At 42.4% G+C, this 17,093-nt stretch overlaps 1 protein-coding gene across 7 annotated transcripts in view; it reads right to left on the bottom strand.

Moving 5' to 3' along the window:
- The window catches only part of Pdxdc1 (pyridoxal dependent decarboxylase domain containing 1), a 71,035-nt gene extending 63,169 nt beyond the window's left edge, over positions 1-7,866 (bottom strand). For all 7 annotated transcript variants that reach the window (XR_002476914.2, XM_060364229.1, XM_060364228.1 and 4 more), the window contains exon 1: positions 7,732-7,866. Coding sequence is in view for 6 of the 7 variants with exons in the window: in XM_060364229.1 (XP_060220212.1) it covers positions 7,732-7,752 (21 nt within the window). In the remaining variant the exon portion in view is untranslated. The remainder of the gene's footprint in view (positions 1-7,731) is intronic.
- Positions 7,867-17,093: the final 9,227 nt, after the last annotated feature.

The raw sequence follows: 17,093 nt of genomic DNA on the forward strand, positions 1-17,093 counted from the left end.
CTTTCCACAGAAGCCAGAAAATTCATCACTTAGACATTAATGAATACCTTCCAACTAAGTAAATAAAGCAGGCAAGCTTTATTTCTAAGTTCTTGTTTTTCTGGGATCCCACACTTATTCTTGAACGAAAATACAATTCCTAGGCCGTGGGTGTATCTCAATGGGATTACTTATATAGCACGCGTCAAGAAATTGAGTTCAATCCCTAACATCACAAGAAAGAAGGAAAACAAAACAAAACAAAAAAACAACCTTAAAGAGCAGCATGCTAGCCAGGCATGGTGGCTGGGACCTGTAATCCCAGCACTTCCAGAGGCAGAGGCATCAGACCTCTGAATTTGAGGTCAGCCTGGTCTGCAAAGTGAGTCCAGGACAGCCAAGGATACACAGAGAAACCCTGTCTCAAAAGAACCAAAACAGAGCAGTGTGTTGTCCTAACTAGATATAACTAAGATAATCTTCTTGGAAGTCTTGCCAGGACTTGTCTGTAGGCAATTAAATTAGAAAGACAAAAGGAACCTACTATCTTAAAGACACAGTTCAGTGGTAGAGCACTACCTAGTATGAAAGGCCTGTAAGCTTCAATCCCCAATACAATAACCATAATAATGAAGTTTATTGTATTTGTCAATATTATTATTTCCAAAACTGCACTGGGATAATAAAGAATTAACAGTGGCATATTATCTCTAAAATAACAAAATGAGTACCAGATGGGGTAGCACATACTAAAAATCCTAGCAAATTGGGAGATGCAAAACCAGCCCAGGGTACACAGCAAGTTTGAGGTCAGCCTAGGCTACTTGAGATCCTACAACAAACAAACAAATGCTGAAATTTCTTAGCAGATAAAGGTGCTTACCACCAAGCCTTACATGACAACCTGAGTTCTATCTCTGGACCCATCACAGAAGAAAGAGAAAACTCACTCTCACAAGTTTTCTTCTGACCTCTACCAGCATATCATGGCACAAGCCCCCTATTGCCCTCCACATAATTAAAAGAACAACAACAAAAACAACTTTAAGGTTTCAAGTATCATTTAAAAAGAAAAAAGAGGCTTAAGTTTAAGAGTTATTTGTGCTTGTTTGTTCTTGGAAAGATCCTGAGTTCAAAACCCAGCACCCACATCAACTGCCTTTAACTCTAGAGCTCCAGGTTTCTGATGCCTTCTTCTGTTACCTGTACACATGAGGTGTACACACGCACACACACACACACACACACACACACACACACACACTATTAAAAAGTAAATAATAAAATAAGATGAATTCTGAGAAGAAAATAATATAAGGCAAAAGTATAAATTAAAAATCTACATTACAAAAAATCTATACATTTACAATTAAACTCTAGAACAACATAATTCTGAATTAAAAATTTTATCTAAAATGTCTTTTTGTAAACCAGATAAAATGGTGCATATTGTACAAGCCTGATGACCCGAGTTCTATCCCTGGACTCTACAGTGGAAGGAGACAATAAACTTCAGAAAGTTAACCACTGACCTTCGCATTAGTGCTGTGGCACACCTGCATGTACTCTCTCTCACATACATCATACACAATAACAATCCCAAACAAAAACAATTTTTAAAAACACATTAAAAATACCCACTTCTTCAACACTCTTAACTGGCCATCTACTTCATTTTTTGTTTGTTTATTTCTATACTACTTCCTCCTCCTCCTTAAACAGTGACCTATTTAAAACTGTACACTAGTAGCCTATTGTGATGTGCATTCCTATAATCTCAGCACATGGAAGGTTAGGAAAAGTATAGTCTAAAACCTACTTGGACTACAATGCAAGATTTCACCTCAAAAAAAAAAAGCAAACAAAGTATACCTTTCATTATAACCATAACTAATAAGAATGAACAAATGAACAGATTTCTGCTTTAAGTAAAAACCTACAACATTCAATGTCGGCTATAATGATAATTCACAAGTGTAACTATAATATCAGGACTTGGGGATGGCGTGGAAGAACACCAAAAGCCTTATCACTAATACCTCCACTATCCTGAATAAATCAGAATCACCAAGGCCATCTGGTAATTCTTTGTATATGTGCTTCTTTGTTTGTTGAGACAGGTTCTACATAGCTCTCCCTGTCCTGGAACTCACTACATAGACCAGATTGGCTTCAAGCTCACAGAGATTCATCCACCTGCCTCTGACATCCAAGTGCTGGGATTAAAGGCATACTACCATGCATAACCAAGGCAATACATTTTAAGGACCAGAACTAAAAGATAGCAATACAGCAAATCCCATCCAACAAGTAACCATTTACTGTCGCACCTACTGTGTACCTGTACACAAAACAAAATCCTTACTTTCAGTGAGGACTGACCTTTTTGGTCAGTCATTATATCTATATAGAAGTCCTTCTACAATATGTGAGAGAGTGAACTCTGCCTCAGTACACATAGAAACTAATCGTTTTAACTGTGTCTCATTGGGAACTTTTTCTTGTGCATTAAAAAATATTTTTAAAAGATTTACTATTTTTTATTTGTTTATGTGTGTAAGACTTCGCAGATTTAAGAGTACTACAAGCATATAGGTACCTTTGGAAGCCAGAAGGTGTTGGTCAGATGCCTGGAACTGGAGTTACAAGCAGTTGTGAGCCACATTACATTAAGTGCTAGGAGCCAAACCCTGGTCTTCTATAAGGGTAGTGAGCACTCTTAACCACTAAAGCCTTCTCTCCAGCCCTTTTATCATACTTTCTAAAGGCAGACATAAAAGTTCTGGCTATCAATAATGATCAGGATGTTCTACTCATTCAGCAATTGTTCCTCTTTATAAGCTTCTAACAGTAAGATAATAACTTCTTTTTCAAAATGAGACTCAAAAATATAAATGTGTAGGTAAAGACAAGAATAAAAAATGGGGGCCAAACTAAGGACCATTCATGGAGATAACCCCTGCACAGATGTTGGCCATGGCAGTTCAGTGTCCAAGTGGGTTCCATAGTAATGGGAACAGGGACTGTCTCTGACATGAACTGATTGGCCTGCTCTTTAATCACCTCCCCCTCAGGGGGATGCAGCCTTACCAGGCCACAGAGGAAGACAATGCAGCCACTCCAGATGAGACCTGACAGACTAGGATCAGAAGGAAGGGGAGGAAGAACTCCCCTATCAGTGGACTGGAGGAGGGGCATGGTGGAGAAGAGGGAGGAGGGTGAGATTGGGAAGGGAGAAGGGAGGGAGCTACAGGTGGAATACAAAGTGAATAAACTATAAGTAATAAAAATTTAAAAAATTTAAAAAAATAACATTGGAAAAGTGGGAGAGAGGGAGGGTGGAACTGGGAGGGGACAAGGGAGGGGGCTACAGCTGCAATACAAAGTGAAAAAAATGTAATTAGTAAAAAAATAAATAAATTTAAAAAGGGGGGGCAGTGACACAGCTCAGAGTGCTTACCTAGTACCTACAAGTCCCCAGTACTATACAAAGCTATGTGTGATGGCACATGCTTGCAATCCCAGCACTCGGGAGTTGAACATATGAGTTCAGGGTAATCCTTGGTACACAGTGAAAACCTATCTCAAAGACAAACAAAACAAAACAAAAACCCAACGACATGGGCTTAGGTAAAAACGAGAATTGAGGTTGCCTCTTTCAAAGACAAGAAGCTCTAAAAGGTACTGTATTGATAATTAAAATGGTCTAGCCCTCTGATGCTCTATAATGATAGCCATAAGTCGTATACAGCTGTTGAATACTAAGAACATGGTTAGTACACTAAGGAAATAAACTGTTGATTCTGCTTAATTTCAGGACATCTAAATTTAAGTTGGTAAGTGTTAACTAGAGGCTCCCTAACTGATCAGTAGCTTTGGGTTGTCTGATTTCTAACCAGAGGCAATTCCTCCCACCCCATCTGGAGCCATTTTTTAATTGTCACAGCTGGGAATGTACTGCTAGAATACAGTGGATGAAGGCCAAGAATTCTGTTAAACATGTTGCATTGAAATGAACTTCCCACATAGAAGAATCAGTTGATACAAATATCAGCAATTGAGAAGCTTAACAAACTTTCCTGAGTTTGTTCAAGGATGGAGTTAAAGGAAACACAAAACAAATTGCAGCACACCTTGTCTAAACAGATTATCCAGGAATAAGGACATTTTTTCATTCACTATGAAAAGGTTTAAAGCAGCAAGATTATTACTGAAAAGCGCACGTGGTGAATAACTGAATATGGTCCCTCATGGCCACAATAACTACTTCCTGTGCTAGTACTAACTTCAATATTAACCTAATACTAAAACTATACATTATCCAGGATTTTGTTTTCTGTTTTCTTTTTTATTTATGTGTGCATGTGTGTGTACATGCCATGTCTGTGCAAATACCTTCTGAAGCCAGATGTCAGATCCCCTGAAGCTGAGTTACAGGTGATTAGGGCCACCTTGGATCCTCTGAAAGAGCAGTTCATAGTCATAATCACTAAGCCATCTCTCTAGCTCCAGAACCCTGTTTCTTACATGTTGAACGTAAGATGCTAGAGGACATCTACCCACTTAAATTTTTTTTCAGATTTATTTTATATGTTATGGGTGTTCTGCTTGCATGTTTGTCTGTGCACCACATGCATGTCTGGTGCCTAAGGAGGCCAGAAGAGGGTGTTGGATCCATCCCACAGAGCTGGAGGTACGGACAGTTGTGAGCTGCCATGTAAGTGCTGGGAATTGACCTGGGTTCTCTGAAAGAGCAACAAACGCTCTTAACCACTAAACCATCTTTCTGGCCACATCACTCAGTTTCTTCCCGCCCCCTCTGCAGATTTACTAACAAAGAACTATTCTCAGAGGAAAGATCAACTCAGTTCTTCCCAGTCCCTCTTTCTACTCTCTTAGTTTGAATTTTTCATCCTTTCAATTAGTCTATCTGGTGTGGAGTCATCACTCATTTCAGATATCACTGTGAAAGAAACCTAAATAAATAAATAAAAAATTAAGGCAAAGAAAGTGACTGTCATATTTGCAAGTCTGCATATCACCTCAAGAAAAAAAAAAGCAGAGCTACAGAGTTATAAGTTGATCAAGAGACATGTATGGAGCGATTCTACTGAGTAAAGATCACATACTACATCCTATGTCAGTGGTTCTCAACCTTCCCTCTAATACAGTTCCTCATGTTGTGCTGACCCCCAATCATAAAATTATTTCGTTGCTTCTTCATAACTATAAGTTTGCTGTTATAAATACTAATGTAAATATCTGATACGCAGGATATCTGATATGCAACTCTTGTGTGGTCACAACTCACAGTTTGAGAAGCACTGGAAAGTTTGAGAAGCACTGTTCCAGAAGAAGAGATATTGAAGTTTCAGAGAATGAATATCAGATAACACTGTGGTTCTATAAATTATGCATGGATCAGATAAAGTGGGATCATTCAGGAATTACTCAAATAGCTCTCAAACTTATATTAGAAATGTAGAATCTAGCCTAAATTAGCCTATTCCTCAAAGAAACTGGAGCAATGAACATAATTCCATGTTTCAGTTCAATTTAAACTATTTCTCAGAACACAAAGTCATCTAAATTCATATGACATGAAAACCTATTCTGTCCATTTATTATTAACACAAATTATTCACTATACTTAAAGTTCTCTATTACTTCATGGAATATAAAAATAGAAGCCCTAGCCTTTTTTTTTTTTTTTTTTTTTTTGGAAACAGGGTTTCTCTGTGTAGCCCTGGCTGTCCTGGAACTCACTCTGTAGCCAAAACTGGCCTCAAACTCAGAAATCTGTCTGCCTCTGCCTCCTGAGTGCTGGGATAAAAGGCATGCACCACCACCATCACCACCACCCAAATGAGCCCTAGCTTTTAAAATAAAACTTACATTTATAATTTTCACACTGGCCTAAGGCATCAACTTTCAGCCCACATATTAATTCCTCAAAGTTCACTGCAATTTAAGTTCCATCCTTAAGTATGTTGAAGTTTCAGTGCCTCTTCAGATTTTCTTTGGAGGGTTTAAAATATTTAACATCACTTTAGTACCATTTACAGTAGGGTTCCTACCCACTTTCAGTTTTCAGATATTCTCAGAGGAAAGAGCATCTCAGCTCTTTCAGGTTTCTAGGGGAAGACATAAAGCCTTATTAAGAAATGGTTGGAACATTAGCAGCGTCGTTTGGTATTCAACTACTGGAGTTAGTTATACATATGCTGTCAACCAGTTTTCTCAGCTTCTGCATTGCTGATATTTCTCTGTCCTGTGCAACAGAGGACAGCATCCTTGATTGCTTCTTACGAGGTCCCAGCAGCAAATCCCTTGTACTCTCAGTACTCTAGTCTAAAACATCTGCAGAAAAATCTCAAATGTATCCTAGGGAACAAACCTAACTCAGAGTTGCGAATCACCAATCCTGAGTGAAACTCTTGGTACCAAAAAGTAGACACTATGCCAAGGGGGGAAAAACAACAAAAAAAAAAAAAAAAAAAAAAAAAAAACGTATCTTCGTCCCTGATTGCTTTCCACCCAAATTATGCTAAACAGTTGAGAAGCAAGATATTGCCACCATGTACACATGAAGACATCTGGCTTAATTACTGCCTTCAACTCTCCAGTGACATGAACACAACTACAGCAGCTGCTTCTTTGGAAAAGGAATTCCAAGCCAGGCATGACGGCCCAGTCCTGTAATATCACCAGTTTGGGAGGCAGAGGCAGGAGGATCACTTTAAGTTTGAGGTCATCGTCAATAGTGAGTTACAGACTAGCCAGGGTTGGCGGGGGTGGGGGGATAGAGAGGGAGGAATATTTAGAAACAAAGAAGGGGGGAGTTGCAGGGAGGAAGAATTTATTACACCTGTAGGAAAAACTAAATTTACATCACATCGGATAAGCAGAATTTCAAGAAAGGACAGAAGACAGAATGTTAAGCACTGAAAGCAGGTTCCATGAAGAAACCCAAGCACCTGTTCTCAACTGCTCGCCTTTAGATGGGAACAATCAGAATCTATTTAACACGCCAGGGCAGTCAGCCAGGTCCACCAAGCTGCTGTTGCCCCCAGGGGTGAGCAGGATTCGACGCTGGTTCCCGTGGACTTGGGGTTGACCTGAAGGCCTCTCGTGATTCTCATAAAGAAGAACCCAAGACGTTGTAAAACCAGCTGGGGCTGCCCTTCCCCGAAATAAACTCACCATTTACGGAATACCCACCCCTTTTCTGAATCCTAGGGGTTCTGGCCCGGATTCGCAAGCGACAGCATCGGAATCACGTGGGGAAACTTGTTAAACTCAACCGAGTTCCCGCCCACCACAGCTTCAGACCCAAGGCTGCAAAATCCGTATTTTTACCAAGGTCCCCAGGTGATTCCTACGCCCTCCAAAGTTCTCAATTTGTCTCCTAACTTGAAAAACACTGGACATCTGTGGCTTTTGCAGTGGGCTCCGCAACAACTAGGGCTCCTTCCTGTGGGTTTCTGGGGCCCACACCGATTGCGCCTGTCATCCTACAGGACCAGCGCGGGTTCAGGCCAGGCCCCATGCCGAGCCTCAGCGAAGCCAAGGCCGGCTCCCACAGCGCCCAGCCCACTTCCCTCAGCCACCGAGCCCCGTGACGTGGCCAGGCGCGGGCCGGACGCCCTCCTTCGGCGAGCCTCCTTAGCACCCGGACGCCCTTTTCCACGGAAAACAGTCGCCCGGAGGCGGAGACCGATCCCGCAGCGCCGCCGATCCCTCCGTACCGACCTTCTCCAGGGACGCGTCCATGGCTGAGGTGTCCCGCGATGTTCCCGCGGCGCCGGGCTCTACTTCCGCCTCCCGCGGCCCGCAGCGGTTTCCACGCTGGCAGCGCTGACGTCCCCCGCACCCGCAGCCGGCGGGGCGGAGAGGAGGAGGAGCAGGCCCGCGGCGCTGCCGGCAGGGACCCTGCGGCTTACGAAGGGCGGGGCGAGACCTGCTGGGCTGGGCGGGGCCTCCCCGCCCTCCGTCGTCGGGCGTCACGCCGGCCGGTCCTAACGCTGCCGGGTGGGGAGACCGGGTGGATAGGGCGGGCCAAACTCGACCTTGCCAGAAGCCTGTCGTGACCCTCGAGGTAGAACTGTAATAACCACATGCGATATCCACCAGGGAAAATAGTAGCGACTCATGTGCATTCCCAGAGCCAGGCTTCCAAGTCCTCCGTTGTCAACACCCGTCAGGAATGGAATGGCCCGTCTACCTCAGAAACCTGAGGCCAGCGCCCGCTCCTGCGCTTGCGCGGGATGAAGACTGTTGAGCGTTCCAAGATTTTTTTGTTGTTGGGTTGGGTCGTGGCCTATGTTCTTCAGTAGCTGGTGGTTTGGAGGATATACCGGCCGGAACTGAATGTATTTCTGTCAGCTTTTCCGTCAGAAATCCAGATAGAAATGAATTTGAGACCGCTGGTCTGGCGTCCTCCCTCATGTCATAATGATGGCTTGTCGGGGGATGGGTAATAGATCTGTTTCCGTTCCATTTTATATCACAGCAGCCTTTTGATCGTTATTATCCGTGTTAGGGCTCTCTCCTCTTCACCCCCGCTAGGTGGGGGTGGTGCATTTTTAGTGAGTAGGAGCGGGCATGATTTGTTCCCTACTTCGCTCCAACTACTGATAGTTAACTGAAATGGGATATATCGCTGTTGGGGTCACCGAAACTTCCTGGCCAGAAGACTGATGATGCTAAAAACCACACACACACACACACACACACAAAATGCGTCGCCTCTCAGGCTTGGGTCACCTTGTCACTGTAATTAACTGGCCTGCTTGTGTTAATAAAAACATCTAGCAAAGAATTTGTGTGTGATGCTTTAGAGTGGGAAAACCAGTAACTCTCTAAAGAACTGGGGGGGGGGGAGAATAATGAAATGGTACCCCTCAAAGACTGAAGGTTGAATATGCTCCTGCTTGAACAAAACAACATGTTATGAAAATTTCCAAACATTTAGAAAAAGTAAAAGAACTGCAGTGTGCCCACTAGCTAGATTTCACAGTTACCATTTCTTATATTTGTTTTAATCACATATAGATTCAGATAACTACCCATCAATATATTAAAGGCTAATATTATTGTTAGTTTTTAGGCAGAGGCACAAGACTCAGCCCCCATGAGTTGGGGGCCAGTCTAGGATACATACCAATTCCAAACCAGTCACACTCCTTTTCTGAGACCCTGAATCCAAACGAAGGGGTCAGCTGGTAAAAGTGCTTGCAACCAATTCTAATGACCTGAGTTTGATCCCTGGAACCTATGTGATGGATACGGAGAACCAACTCCTGCCAGTTGTCCTCTGACTGGCATGTGCATGCCCACACATTCAAATATTTTTAAACTATATAATAACAAAAACTGCATAGGCTATAGAGATGGCTTAGGAGGTAAAGGCCTCTACCACTAAGACTTGAGTTTGATCCCTGAGACTCACATGGTTGAAAGAGAACCAACTCTGAAGTTGTTCTCTGACTTCCACATGTGGACAATGGCACACACGCACACACATAAGAGCACTCAAAAAAAATGTATGAAAATTTTTAAAAAAGAAGCTCATAAGTGTAAAGTTACCTCTAAGTATTTCTGGATTCTTTTAAAAAGTAGATTCAAACCAGGCCTGGTGACACATGCCTTTAGTTCTAGCACTTAGGAGGCAAAGGCAGGTGGAACTCTGTGAGCTCCAGGCCAGCTCCTGATATACATAGAGGAACCTCGCCTCAAAAAACAACCAACAACCACCCTCCCCCGAATATATATTCAATCTCTACCGACATATATGGTGAACTTTTTGCATCATTAGTATTAAGTAAGATAGGGTCTCATTATGTAGCCCTGGCTGTCCTGCTATTCAGTGTATAAACCAGCCTGCCTTGAACTTGAAGCAATCCTCTTACTTCCCAAGTGCTAGGATTATAAGTGGGAGCCATCATACTGAATTAAGACTTTTCCTGAGAGCTGAAGAGCTGAAGAGATGGCAGTTAAGAGCACCTTGCTGGGTTCAATTCCCAGCACCCACATGGCAGCTCACAACTATCTGTATCTCTAGTCTTGGGGAATCCAATGCCTTTTTCTGGCTTCCATTGTGCATTGAACACATGTGCCATGCACATACAAGTAGACAAAACACTCATTCTCACAAAACTAATAAATAATAAAAATTATTATTGTTTTGTCAGGGGTTTTATTTGTTTTTGAGACAAGGTCTTTCTATGTAACCCACACTAGCCTCAAACTCACAGCATTCTTCCTGCCTCAGCCTCTCAAGAGCTGGCATTAGAAACATGCACTACAATGCTCAGCTACACAACTTTAAATGTAGTATTTAGACATAAAGAAACCACTAGAAGAAATAAAATTAAATAACAAAATCAGAAATCGGAGCTGATAGGAGTGATAGTGTAAATGACAAGTTTTCAGTAGTTTCTAAATTAAGGACCACGTCTAGCAGTTCTAGTGAACATCTGTAGTCCCAGAAATTGGGGGCAGAGGCAGGAGAATGAGATGTGAGGCAGAGACAAGAGAATCCACCAGCATCTTGTGGGCACTGAAAGCCTCAGCAGAAAAACAAAAACAAGAGAAACCCTGCCTCAACAAAGCAAGAAATGACTCCCAAAAATTGTCCTATGCACATTCTGGCACAGGTGTGTGACCCTCCCCAAAATAGATAAATAAATTCACTAAAAAATAGATTCCAACATTTTAAAAATCGCAGTGAACAATTTCAGAGATAACTGAAGTAAAGAACAGCACTTAGAGATAGCAACCCTGAGAGTACTTGTGCCTTAGCTTGCTTCCATAGGAACTAACACAGGATTTAAAGAAATGAATGACCAAACACGACCATGCTTTATTGTTATAATACAGGCAAAACAAATGAATTATCAGTCAGGCATGTTTTCTAATGCCTTGTCCCAGCACTTTTAAGGCTGGAGCAGGAGGTTTGTGATTTCAAAGCTAGCCTTCAATTTAGAGTGAGGATTTGTCAAAAAATTAAAATAAAGAGCAGTGGTACCTGCCTCTACTCCTATAACCCCACTGGGTTGGTAGAAATCAAGGTTTGAGAATGATACTAGCTACATGTTGTTGTTATAATGAAAGAAAATCCCAACTGTTCAATTTTACCAATGAAGACTCAGGAGCTAGCGGTGCTGGGGTTAAAGCCTACTAGCTCAGAGAGGCAGAGAAAGAACTGATCTTCCTACCCAGTTCACTTCCCAAAGGAAAAAGCCAAAATGCCAAAAAGTCAAAAAGCCAAAAGCCCAAGGCCAAAAACTTGCTAGTTCACCCAACAGCCAAAAGCTCAATGCCAAAGGGCTCTTTCTTCTCCACATGGTCTTAAATACTCTTCTTTCAAAATTCCTCCTTTCTACTTAACCCTTGTCATCTGGTTTCTTGCTCTGCCTCTTGATCTAGGGTTAACCTTATTAAATCCTGTGTACGGAAAGTTCTTGGATTAAAGGTGTGTGTTAGGGCTGAACCACACCAAACAAGAATCATGTTTTACAGTTTACAATCTTGGAGCTCACAAGGATCAAATATTCTGCAATATCATGTGAGTTCTGGGTTTATAACACTCTGTCAGGGAGGAAGCTTTCAGGTCATTTTCAGCTTGATTCCTCGAAGTCCTGTGTCTAAAGTGTGTGGTACCTGTAGCAATAAACTCTTACCTTCGTTTTGGGAGGCAATCAAGGGCAATGACAATGCCCTGTAGAGTTTTAGGGGTCTCTTAGATACCCTGACTGACAACTCAAAGGACATTTTTCTTTCCTGGCACTGAGGTTTCTTTAGATAATTTATGACTCCAGATGGCAGCATCATCTTTTTAAAACATCCTTGGTGTTATTTTTTTAACCAAAGAGGTGAAAGACCCCTAAAATGAAAATTTTATATTTCTAAAGAAAGAAATCGAGGAAGATAGACATAAAAATAAAAATATCATATCACTCATATGAAGTACAAAAGGCCCTAGAATAGTGTTGGAGCTTTATTTAGTTACATCAAGTTATATAACAGAGCTATCATCCTAATTCTCATTCTGTTGCTATAACAAAGACCATGGTCAAAAGCAATTTAAGGGAGAAAGGATTTCTTTAATCTTTTATCTTACAACCAAGGCAGGAACCTGGGTGCTCAAACTAAAGCAGAGGCCATGGAGGAATGCTTCACTAGCTCAGCCTGCTTTTTTTTTGGGGGGGGGGATTTTTTTTTAATATTGGTGTTCTTCATGTATGTCTGTTTGAGGGTGTCAGATCTCCTGCAACTGTAATTACACTGACAGTTGTGCCATGTGGTTGCTGGGAACTGAACTTGGGTCCTTTGAAAGAACAGCCAGTGCTCTTAACTGCTGCGTCATCTCTCCAGCTCCCTCAGCCTGCTTTTTAATACCACTCAGGACTACCTTCACAGGGGTGGCATTGCCCATAGTGGGCTAGGCCCTCCTGCATCAATCATTAATTTAAAAAATGTCTCATAGGGCTAGAAAGATGGCTCAGCATTTAGGAGCAGAGAACCTGGGCTAGAGTCCCAGCACCCACATGGTAGCTCACAACTATCGATAATTCAAGTTCCATAAGACTCCAAATGCCCTTTTCTTGCCTTTTGGGCATCAGGTAAACATGTGTAGACAAGACACTCACACACATAAAAATAAATCTGAAAAAAAAAAAAGTACCCCACAGACTTGTCTACAGGTAGTCTGATGGAGGTGATTTGTCAGTTAAGGTTCCATTTTCCTAGATGATTAGCTTGTGTCAAGTTGACAAACGAAACAAAAACCAACTAGGCAGCACATCTATACTAGCAAAAACAGCATGGCACAAAAGCAGACATGTGGATCCATGGAACAAAATGGAAACCCCAGTCTTAAGTGTAGGTAATTACCTACATCTGATACTTGACAAAGATGCCAACAATACACACTAGAGGAAAGACAGCATCTTTAATAAGTTGTGTTGGGGAAACTGGATGTCCATATGCAAAAGAATGAAATTAGACTCATATATATTACCCTGCACAAAATTCAACTTCAAATAAATCAAATATCTTTGTGTAAAATCTGAAGAGGCATTACTCTATAACACAGGTACAGGAAAGGACTTTCTGTTTACTTTTTGTTTGTTTATTTTGTTTTGAGACAGGGTTTCTCTTGTAGCTTTGGCTGTCCTGGACTCACTTTGTAAACCATGCCTCAAACTCATAGCTATCTGCCTGCCTCTACCTCTCTGAGCACTAGGATTAAAGCAGTGCACCATCACACCCAGCTTAGGACTTTCTGAATATGACTCCATTTGCTCAGGAATTAAGGTCAATAGTTGATCATCATAAAACCAAAAAGCTTTAGTACAAACTTTCTGTATATGATATTGGTTCTGAATTGATGGTAATTCCAGGAGACCCCAGGAAACACTGTAGCTCTTCAGTTTAAGTAGGCACTTATGGAGCTCAGATGATTAATAGAGTTTTGGCTGAAGTTTGACTCACTATGGGTCCAGTGGATCCTGGAACTGTGGTTATTTCTCTAGTTCCAGAATGTATAAGTAGAATAGATATACTTAGAAGTTGGCAGAATTTTTACATTGGTTCTCTCACCTGTGGAGTGAGGGCTGTGAGAGTTGGAAAGGCCAAATGAAAGCCACTGAAGTCACCTTTCCAAGGGCAAGTAGTAAACAAAAATAATATTGCATCCCTTAAGGAAGTGCAGAATTTAATGCCACCCTCAAAGACTTGAAAGATGCAAAAGTGGTGGTTCATACACTTCTCTTTAATTCTCCTGCCTGGTAAACAGAGAAGATAGATGGATAGAGGAGAATGATAGGTGACAACTGAAAACTTAAAAAAGCAGTGACTGACTGTAGCTGTGGTGTTCTTACTTGAGCAGATTAGCACATTTCTTTATCTAGCAAATGCTTCCACAGGTTTACCTCAAGTATCAACCCTCCAGTCTTGTGTCATAACTTAGTTCAAAGGGATCTTGATCAGCTGTCTCTTCCAAAAAAATATCACACCGGCCCACTATTTTGATGACATTGTGGTAATTTGACCATATAAGTAGAGGGTAACAGCCACTTCGGAGTTGTTGGAAAGGCATATATGCATCAGAGGATAGGAAATAAATCCAAACAAAATCCAAGGGCCTTATTTGGATTATGGAGACAGCATATTCCTCACTTGAGTATGTTACTCTGGCCCACATACCAAGTGGCTCAGAAAGCTGCCGGCTTTGTGTCTTAGTTAGGGTTTTTGTTGCGGTGGAACAAATACCATGACTAAAGCAACTTACAAAGGGAAATGTTTAATTGGAGCTGGTTTACAGTTTCAGAGGTTTAGTCCATTATCATCATGGCAAGAAGCATGAGGCATGCAGGCAGACATAGTGATAGAGCAGGAGTGGAGGGTTCTACATCTTGATCCTAAGGCAGCCAAGAGGAGACTAAAATTCCACACTAGGTAGAGCTTAAGCATAGGAGACCTCAATGCACACTGCAAAGGGACACACTTCTTCCTACAAGGCCACACCTACTTCAACAAGGTCACACTTGCCATAGTGCCACTTCCTACAGCAAAGCATTGAAACACTTGGGTCTAGGGGGCCAAACCTACTAAAACCACCACATTTTGTGTGGGGCCTGGAAGAAAAGGTTCTCCAAAAGGTCCAGGCTGCTGTACAGACTGCTCTACCACTTAGGCCCTATGACCCAGCACAAGACTGGGTCTGCTGATACATCCAGCCTCATAGACTGAACAACTACCAGATCCTTGGCTTTTCTGCAAGGAGCCAGACTATTTGCTGGACTATTCAGACCATAGTAAACCAATCTAATAAACTCCATTGTGTGTGTGTGTGTGTGCGCGCGCACCTGAGTGTGCATGTCTTTTATCAATTCTGTTCCTTTAGAAAACTCTGAATACATATAGGAAGCAATAGGTCCAATGAAGAGGAAGTCCACAGAATGAGATAGTCTCTTTGCCAGCTCTACATCTGATAGAGAATTAATATCTAGTATACAAAGAAAGATGTTAATACAGAGGGAGTGGGAGGAAAGAGAGACAAATTCTATTTTTTATTACATGTGCTTATTTGTTTATTTTATGTGTATGAGTACTTTGCCTGCATGTATGTCTGTATGTATGTCTTGCATGCCTGGTATAACACTTGCAAGCCTGGTGCCCATGGAGGTTAGAAGAACGTTCACCTGAAACCCGAAACTGAATTTACAGATGGTTGTGAGCGTCCATCTGGGTGTTGGGAATTGTACAGGAGTCCTCTGCAAGAGCAGCCACTTATTTTATTTTTGAGACTGGGTTTTATGTAGCCCAGGCTGCTCTTGGCTTCTGTATAGTTGCAGATGACTCTGAGCTCCTCATTCCACCCCCCTCCACCTCCCAGTGCTGGGATTACGAATGTGTGGCCTACGCTCAACTCTTCTTTTTAAAATTATTTTAATATGTTCTGATGCATTATTTTAGCCAAAAGAATGGGATCCTGTCTGCATCTCTGGCCCTGGTTGGAGACATTTAGAACCTCCAAAAGGCTATTAACTGACCCAGGTGATGAAACACAAGGGTTTATTTTAGTTTTATTTAGTTACAGTTCCAGATTGCAATCCATGACTGTGGAGAAGTTAGGGATCAGGAACTTTGTCATTCTGCTTCTCCCAGGAGCCCCCAAAAACACCCTCACGGAAGTGAGTGCTTCTTCTGTGGGAAGGCCTATCGTCATCTGCTTTCCCACAAAAAAGAATGAAATAGGGTCTCAGGTTCTGCCTCTCCCAGGAACATCGGCCTCTGGACTAAAGGGTGGAACATGAAACCAAGATCCGTTCTAAAAAAGCAGAGGTGAAGGAGGAAAGATTACTGTGCAATAAGTTTTACTGCTCTTTTAGCTGGGCTGCCAGTACCAGGCCAGGCAGCAGCAGGGAGCTCAGGGCTCCGAAACCTGAGCCAAGTGGCAACGAGGCCCGAGGGCCCGGCCTGACTTAGGCAAGTCAGTGGCTGCTTCAAGCACAGCAATATAATGGAGGCTCAGAGCTCTAAAACCAAGAGGCAGTGGTGGGAGCCCAGTTTGGTTTGGTGGACAGAATGGCTGAGAACACACTTACCTCTGCTTCTGCAGTGGGCTCTGTGGTGTGGTTGGCTGAGCGGCATGAGAAAGATAATAAAGATCCGAGGTGACTGGTGGAAGCTATCAGCAGCCAGCAGCTCGGGAGACTGCCTGACTGGAAGTCAAGACTGGGAGTCCAGTGGTGAATTCTTTGGGGGAAAGAAAGGGAGCTTTTCTTTTCCAGAATAATTGACCAATCTTCCACAATCACGGTGGAGGAATGGAGCGAGAGAGTTTGCGTTTATTTTGTGAATGGAGGACATCATAAACCTTGGGCAGTGGGAGGGGTTTCAGGGGTGAATGTGTTTGATTTGATGGGGCTAGGAGTGCCAGGGATACATCATTTACATGCAGCAGCACAATCCTAAGATAAGAAGTTTAAGAAGGGGAACACAGTACTTAACTGTGGGCAGCCGGGTTGGGGAAGAACTCCAGGTATGATTAGAGATATGAAAAAAGGTCTTTGGTTGGAAGCAAAGGTACCAAGACATCTCATTAGCATGCAGAGGGTATTTCCAGGTTTTTTTTGTTTTTGTTTTTGTTTTTTATCGGGAAATCTCCCTGATAGCTAAGTGAAACTCTTTAGAGGATCTTGGCTTTCACCAGATCAGGCAGAGAGGAGGGAACCCAGCTGAGGGAAGGAGTCTGTCATTTAGCAGCAAGCTGAGGCGTAATGCCAGAGTTGTATTGGATCTTAACAGCAGGGTCCAGCAGAACTTGAAGCAGCTAGTCACATCAAATCTTAGGTCAAGAGAAGAGAGAGGGGGCTAGAGAGGTTGCTCACCAGTTAAGAGCACTTGTTACTTTTGCTGATGATCTGGGTTTCATTCCCAGCACCCACAAGATGGCTCACAACCATCCCTAACCCCAGTTCAAGTCAATGTAGCAGGCTGTAGCATAAAGCCACTGGTGACACTCTTTTTAAAAACTCTACTTTATTTGGGGTGTTTAGGCCTCTACCTCCCTTCCACCAACCCCCCAACCTTAAGTAGGAGAG

Source organism: Meriones unguiculatus, chromosome 11, assembly GCF_030254825.1.
Source record: "Meriones unguiculatus strain TT.TT164.6M chromosome 11, Bangor_MerUng_6.1, whole genome shotgun sequence".
NCBI lineage: Eukaryota > Metazoa > Chordata > Mammalia > Rodentia > Muridae > Meriones > Meriones unguiculatus.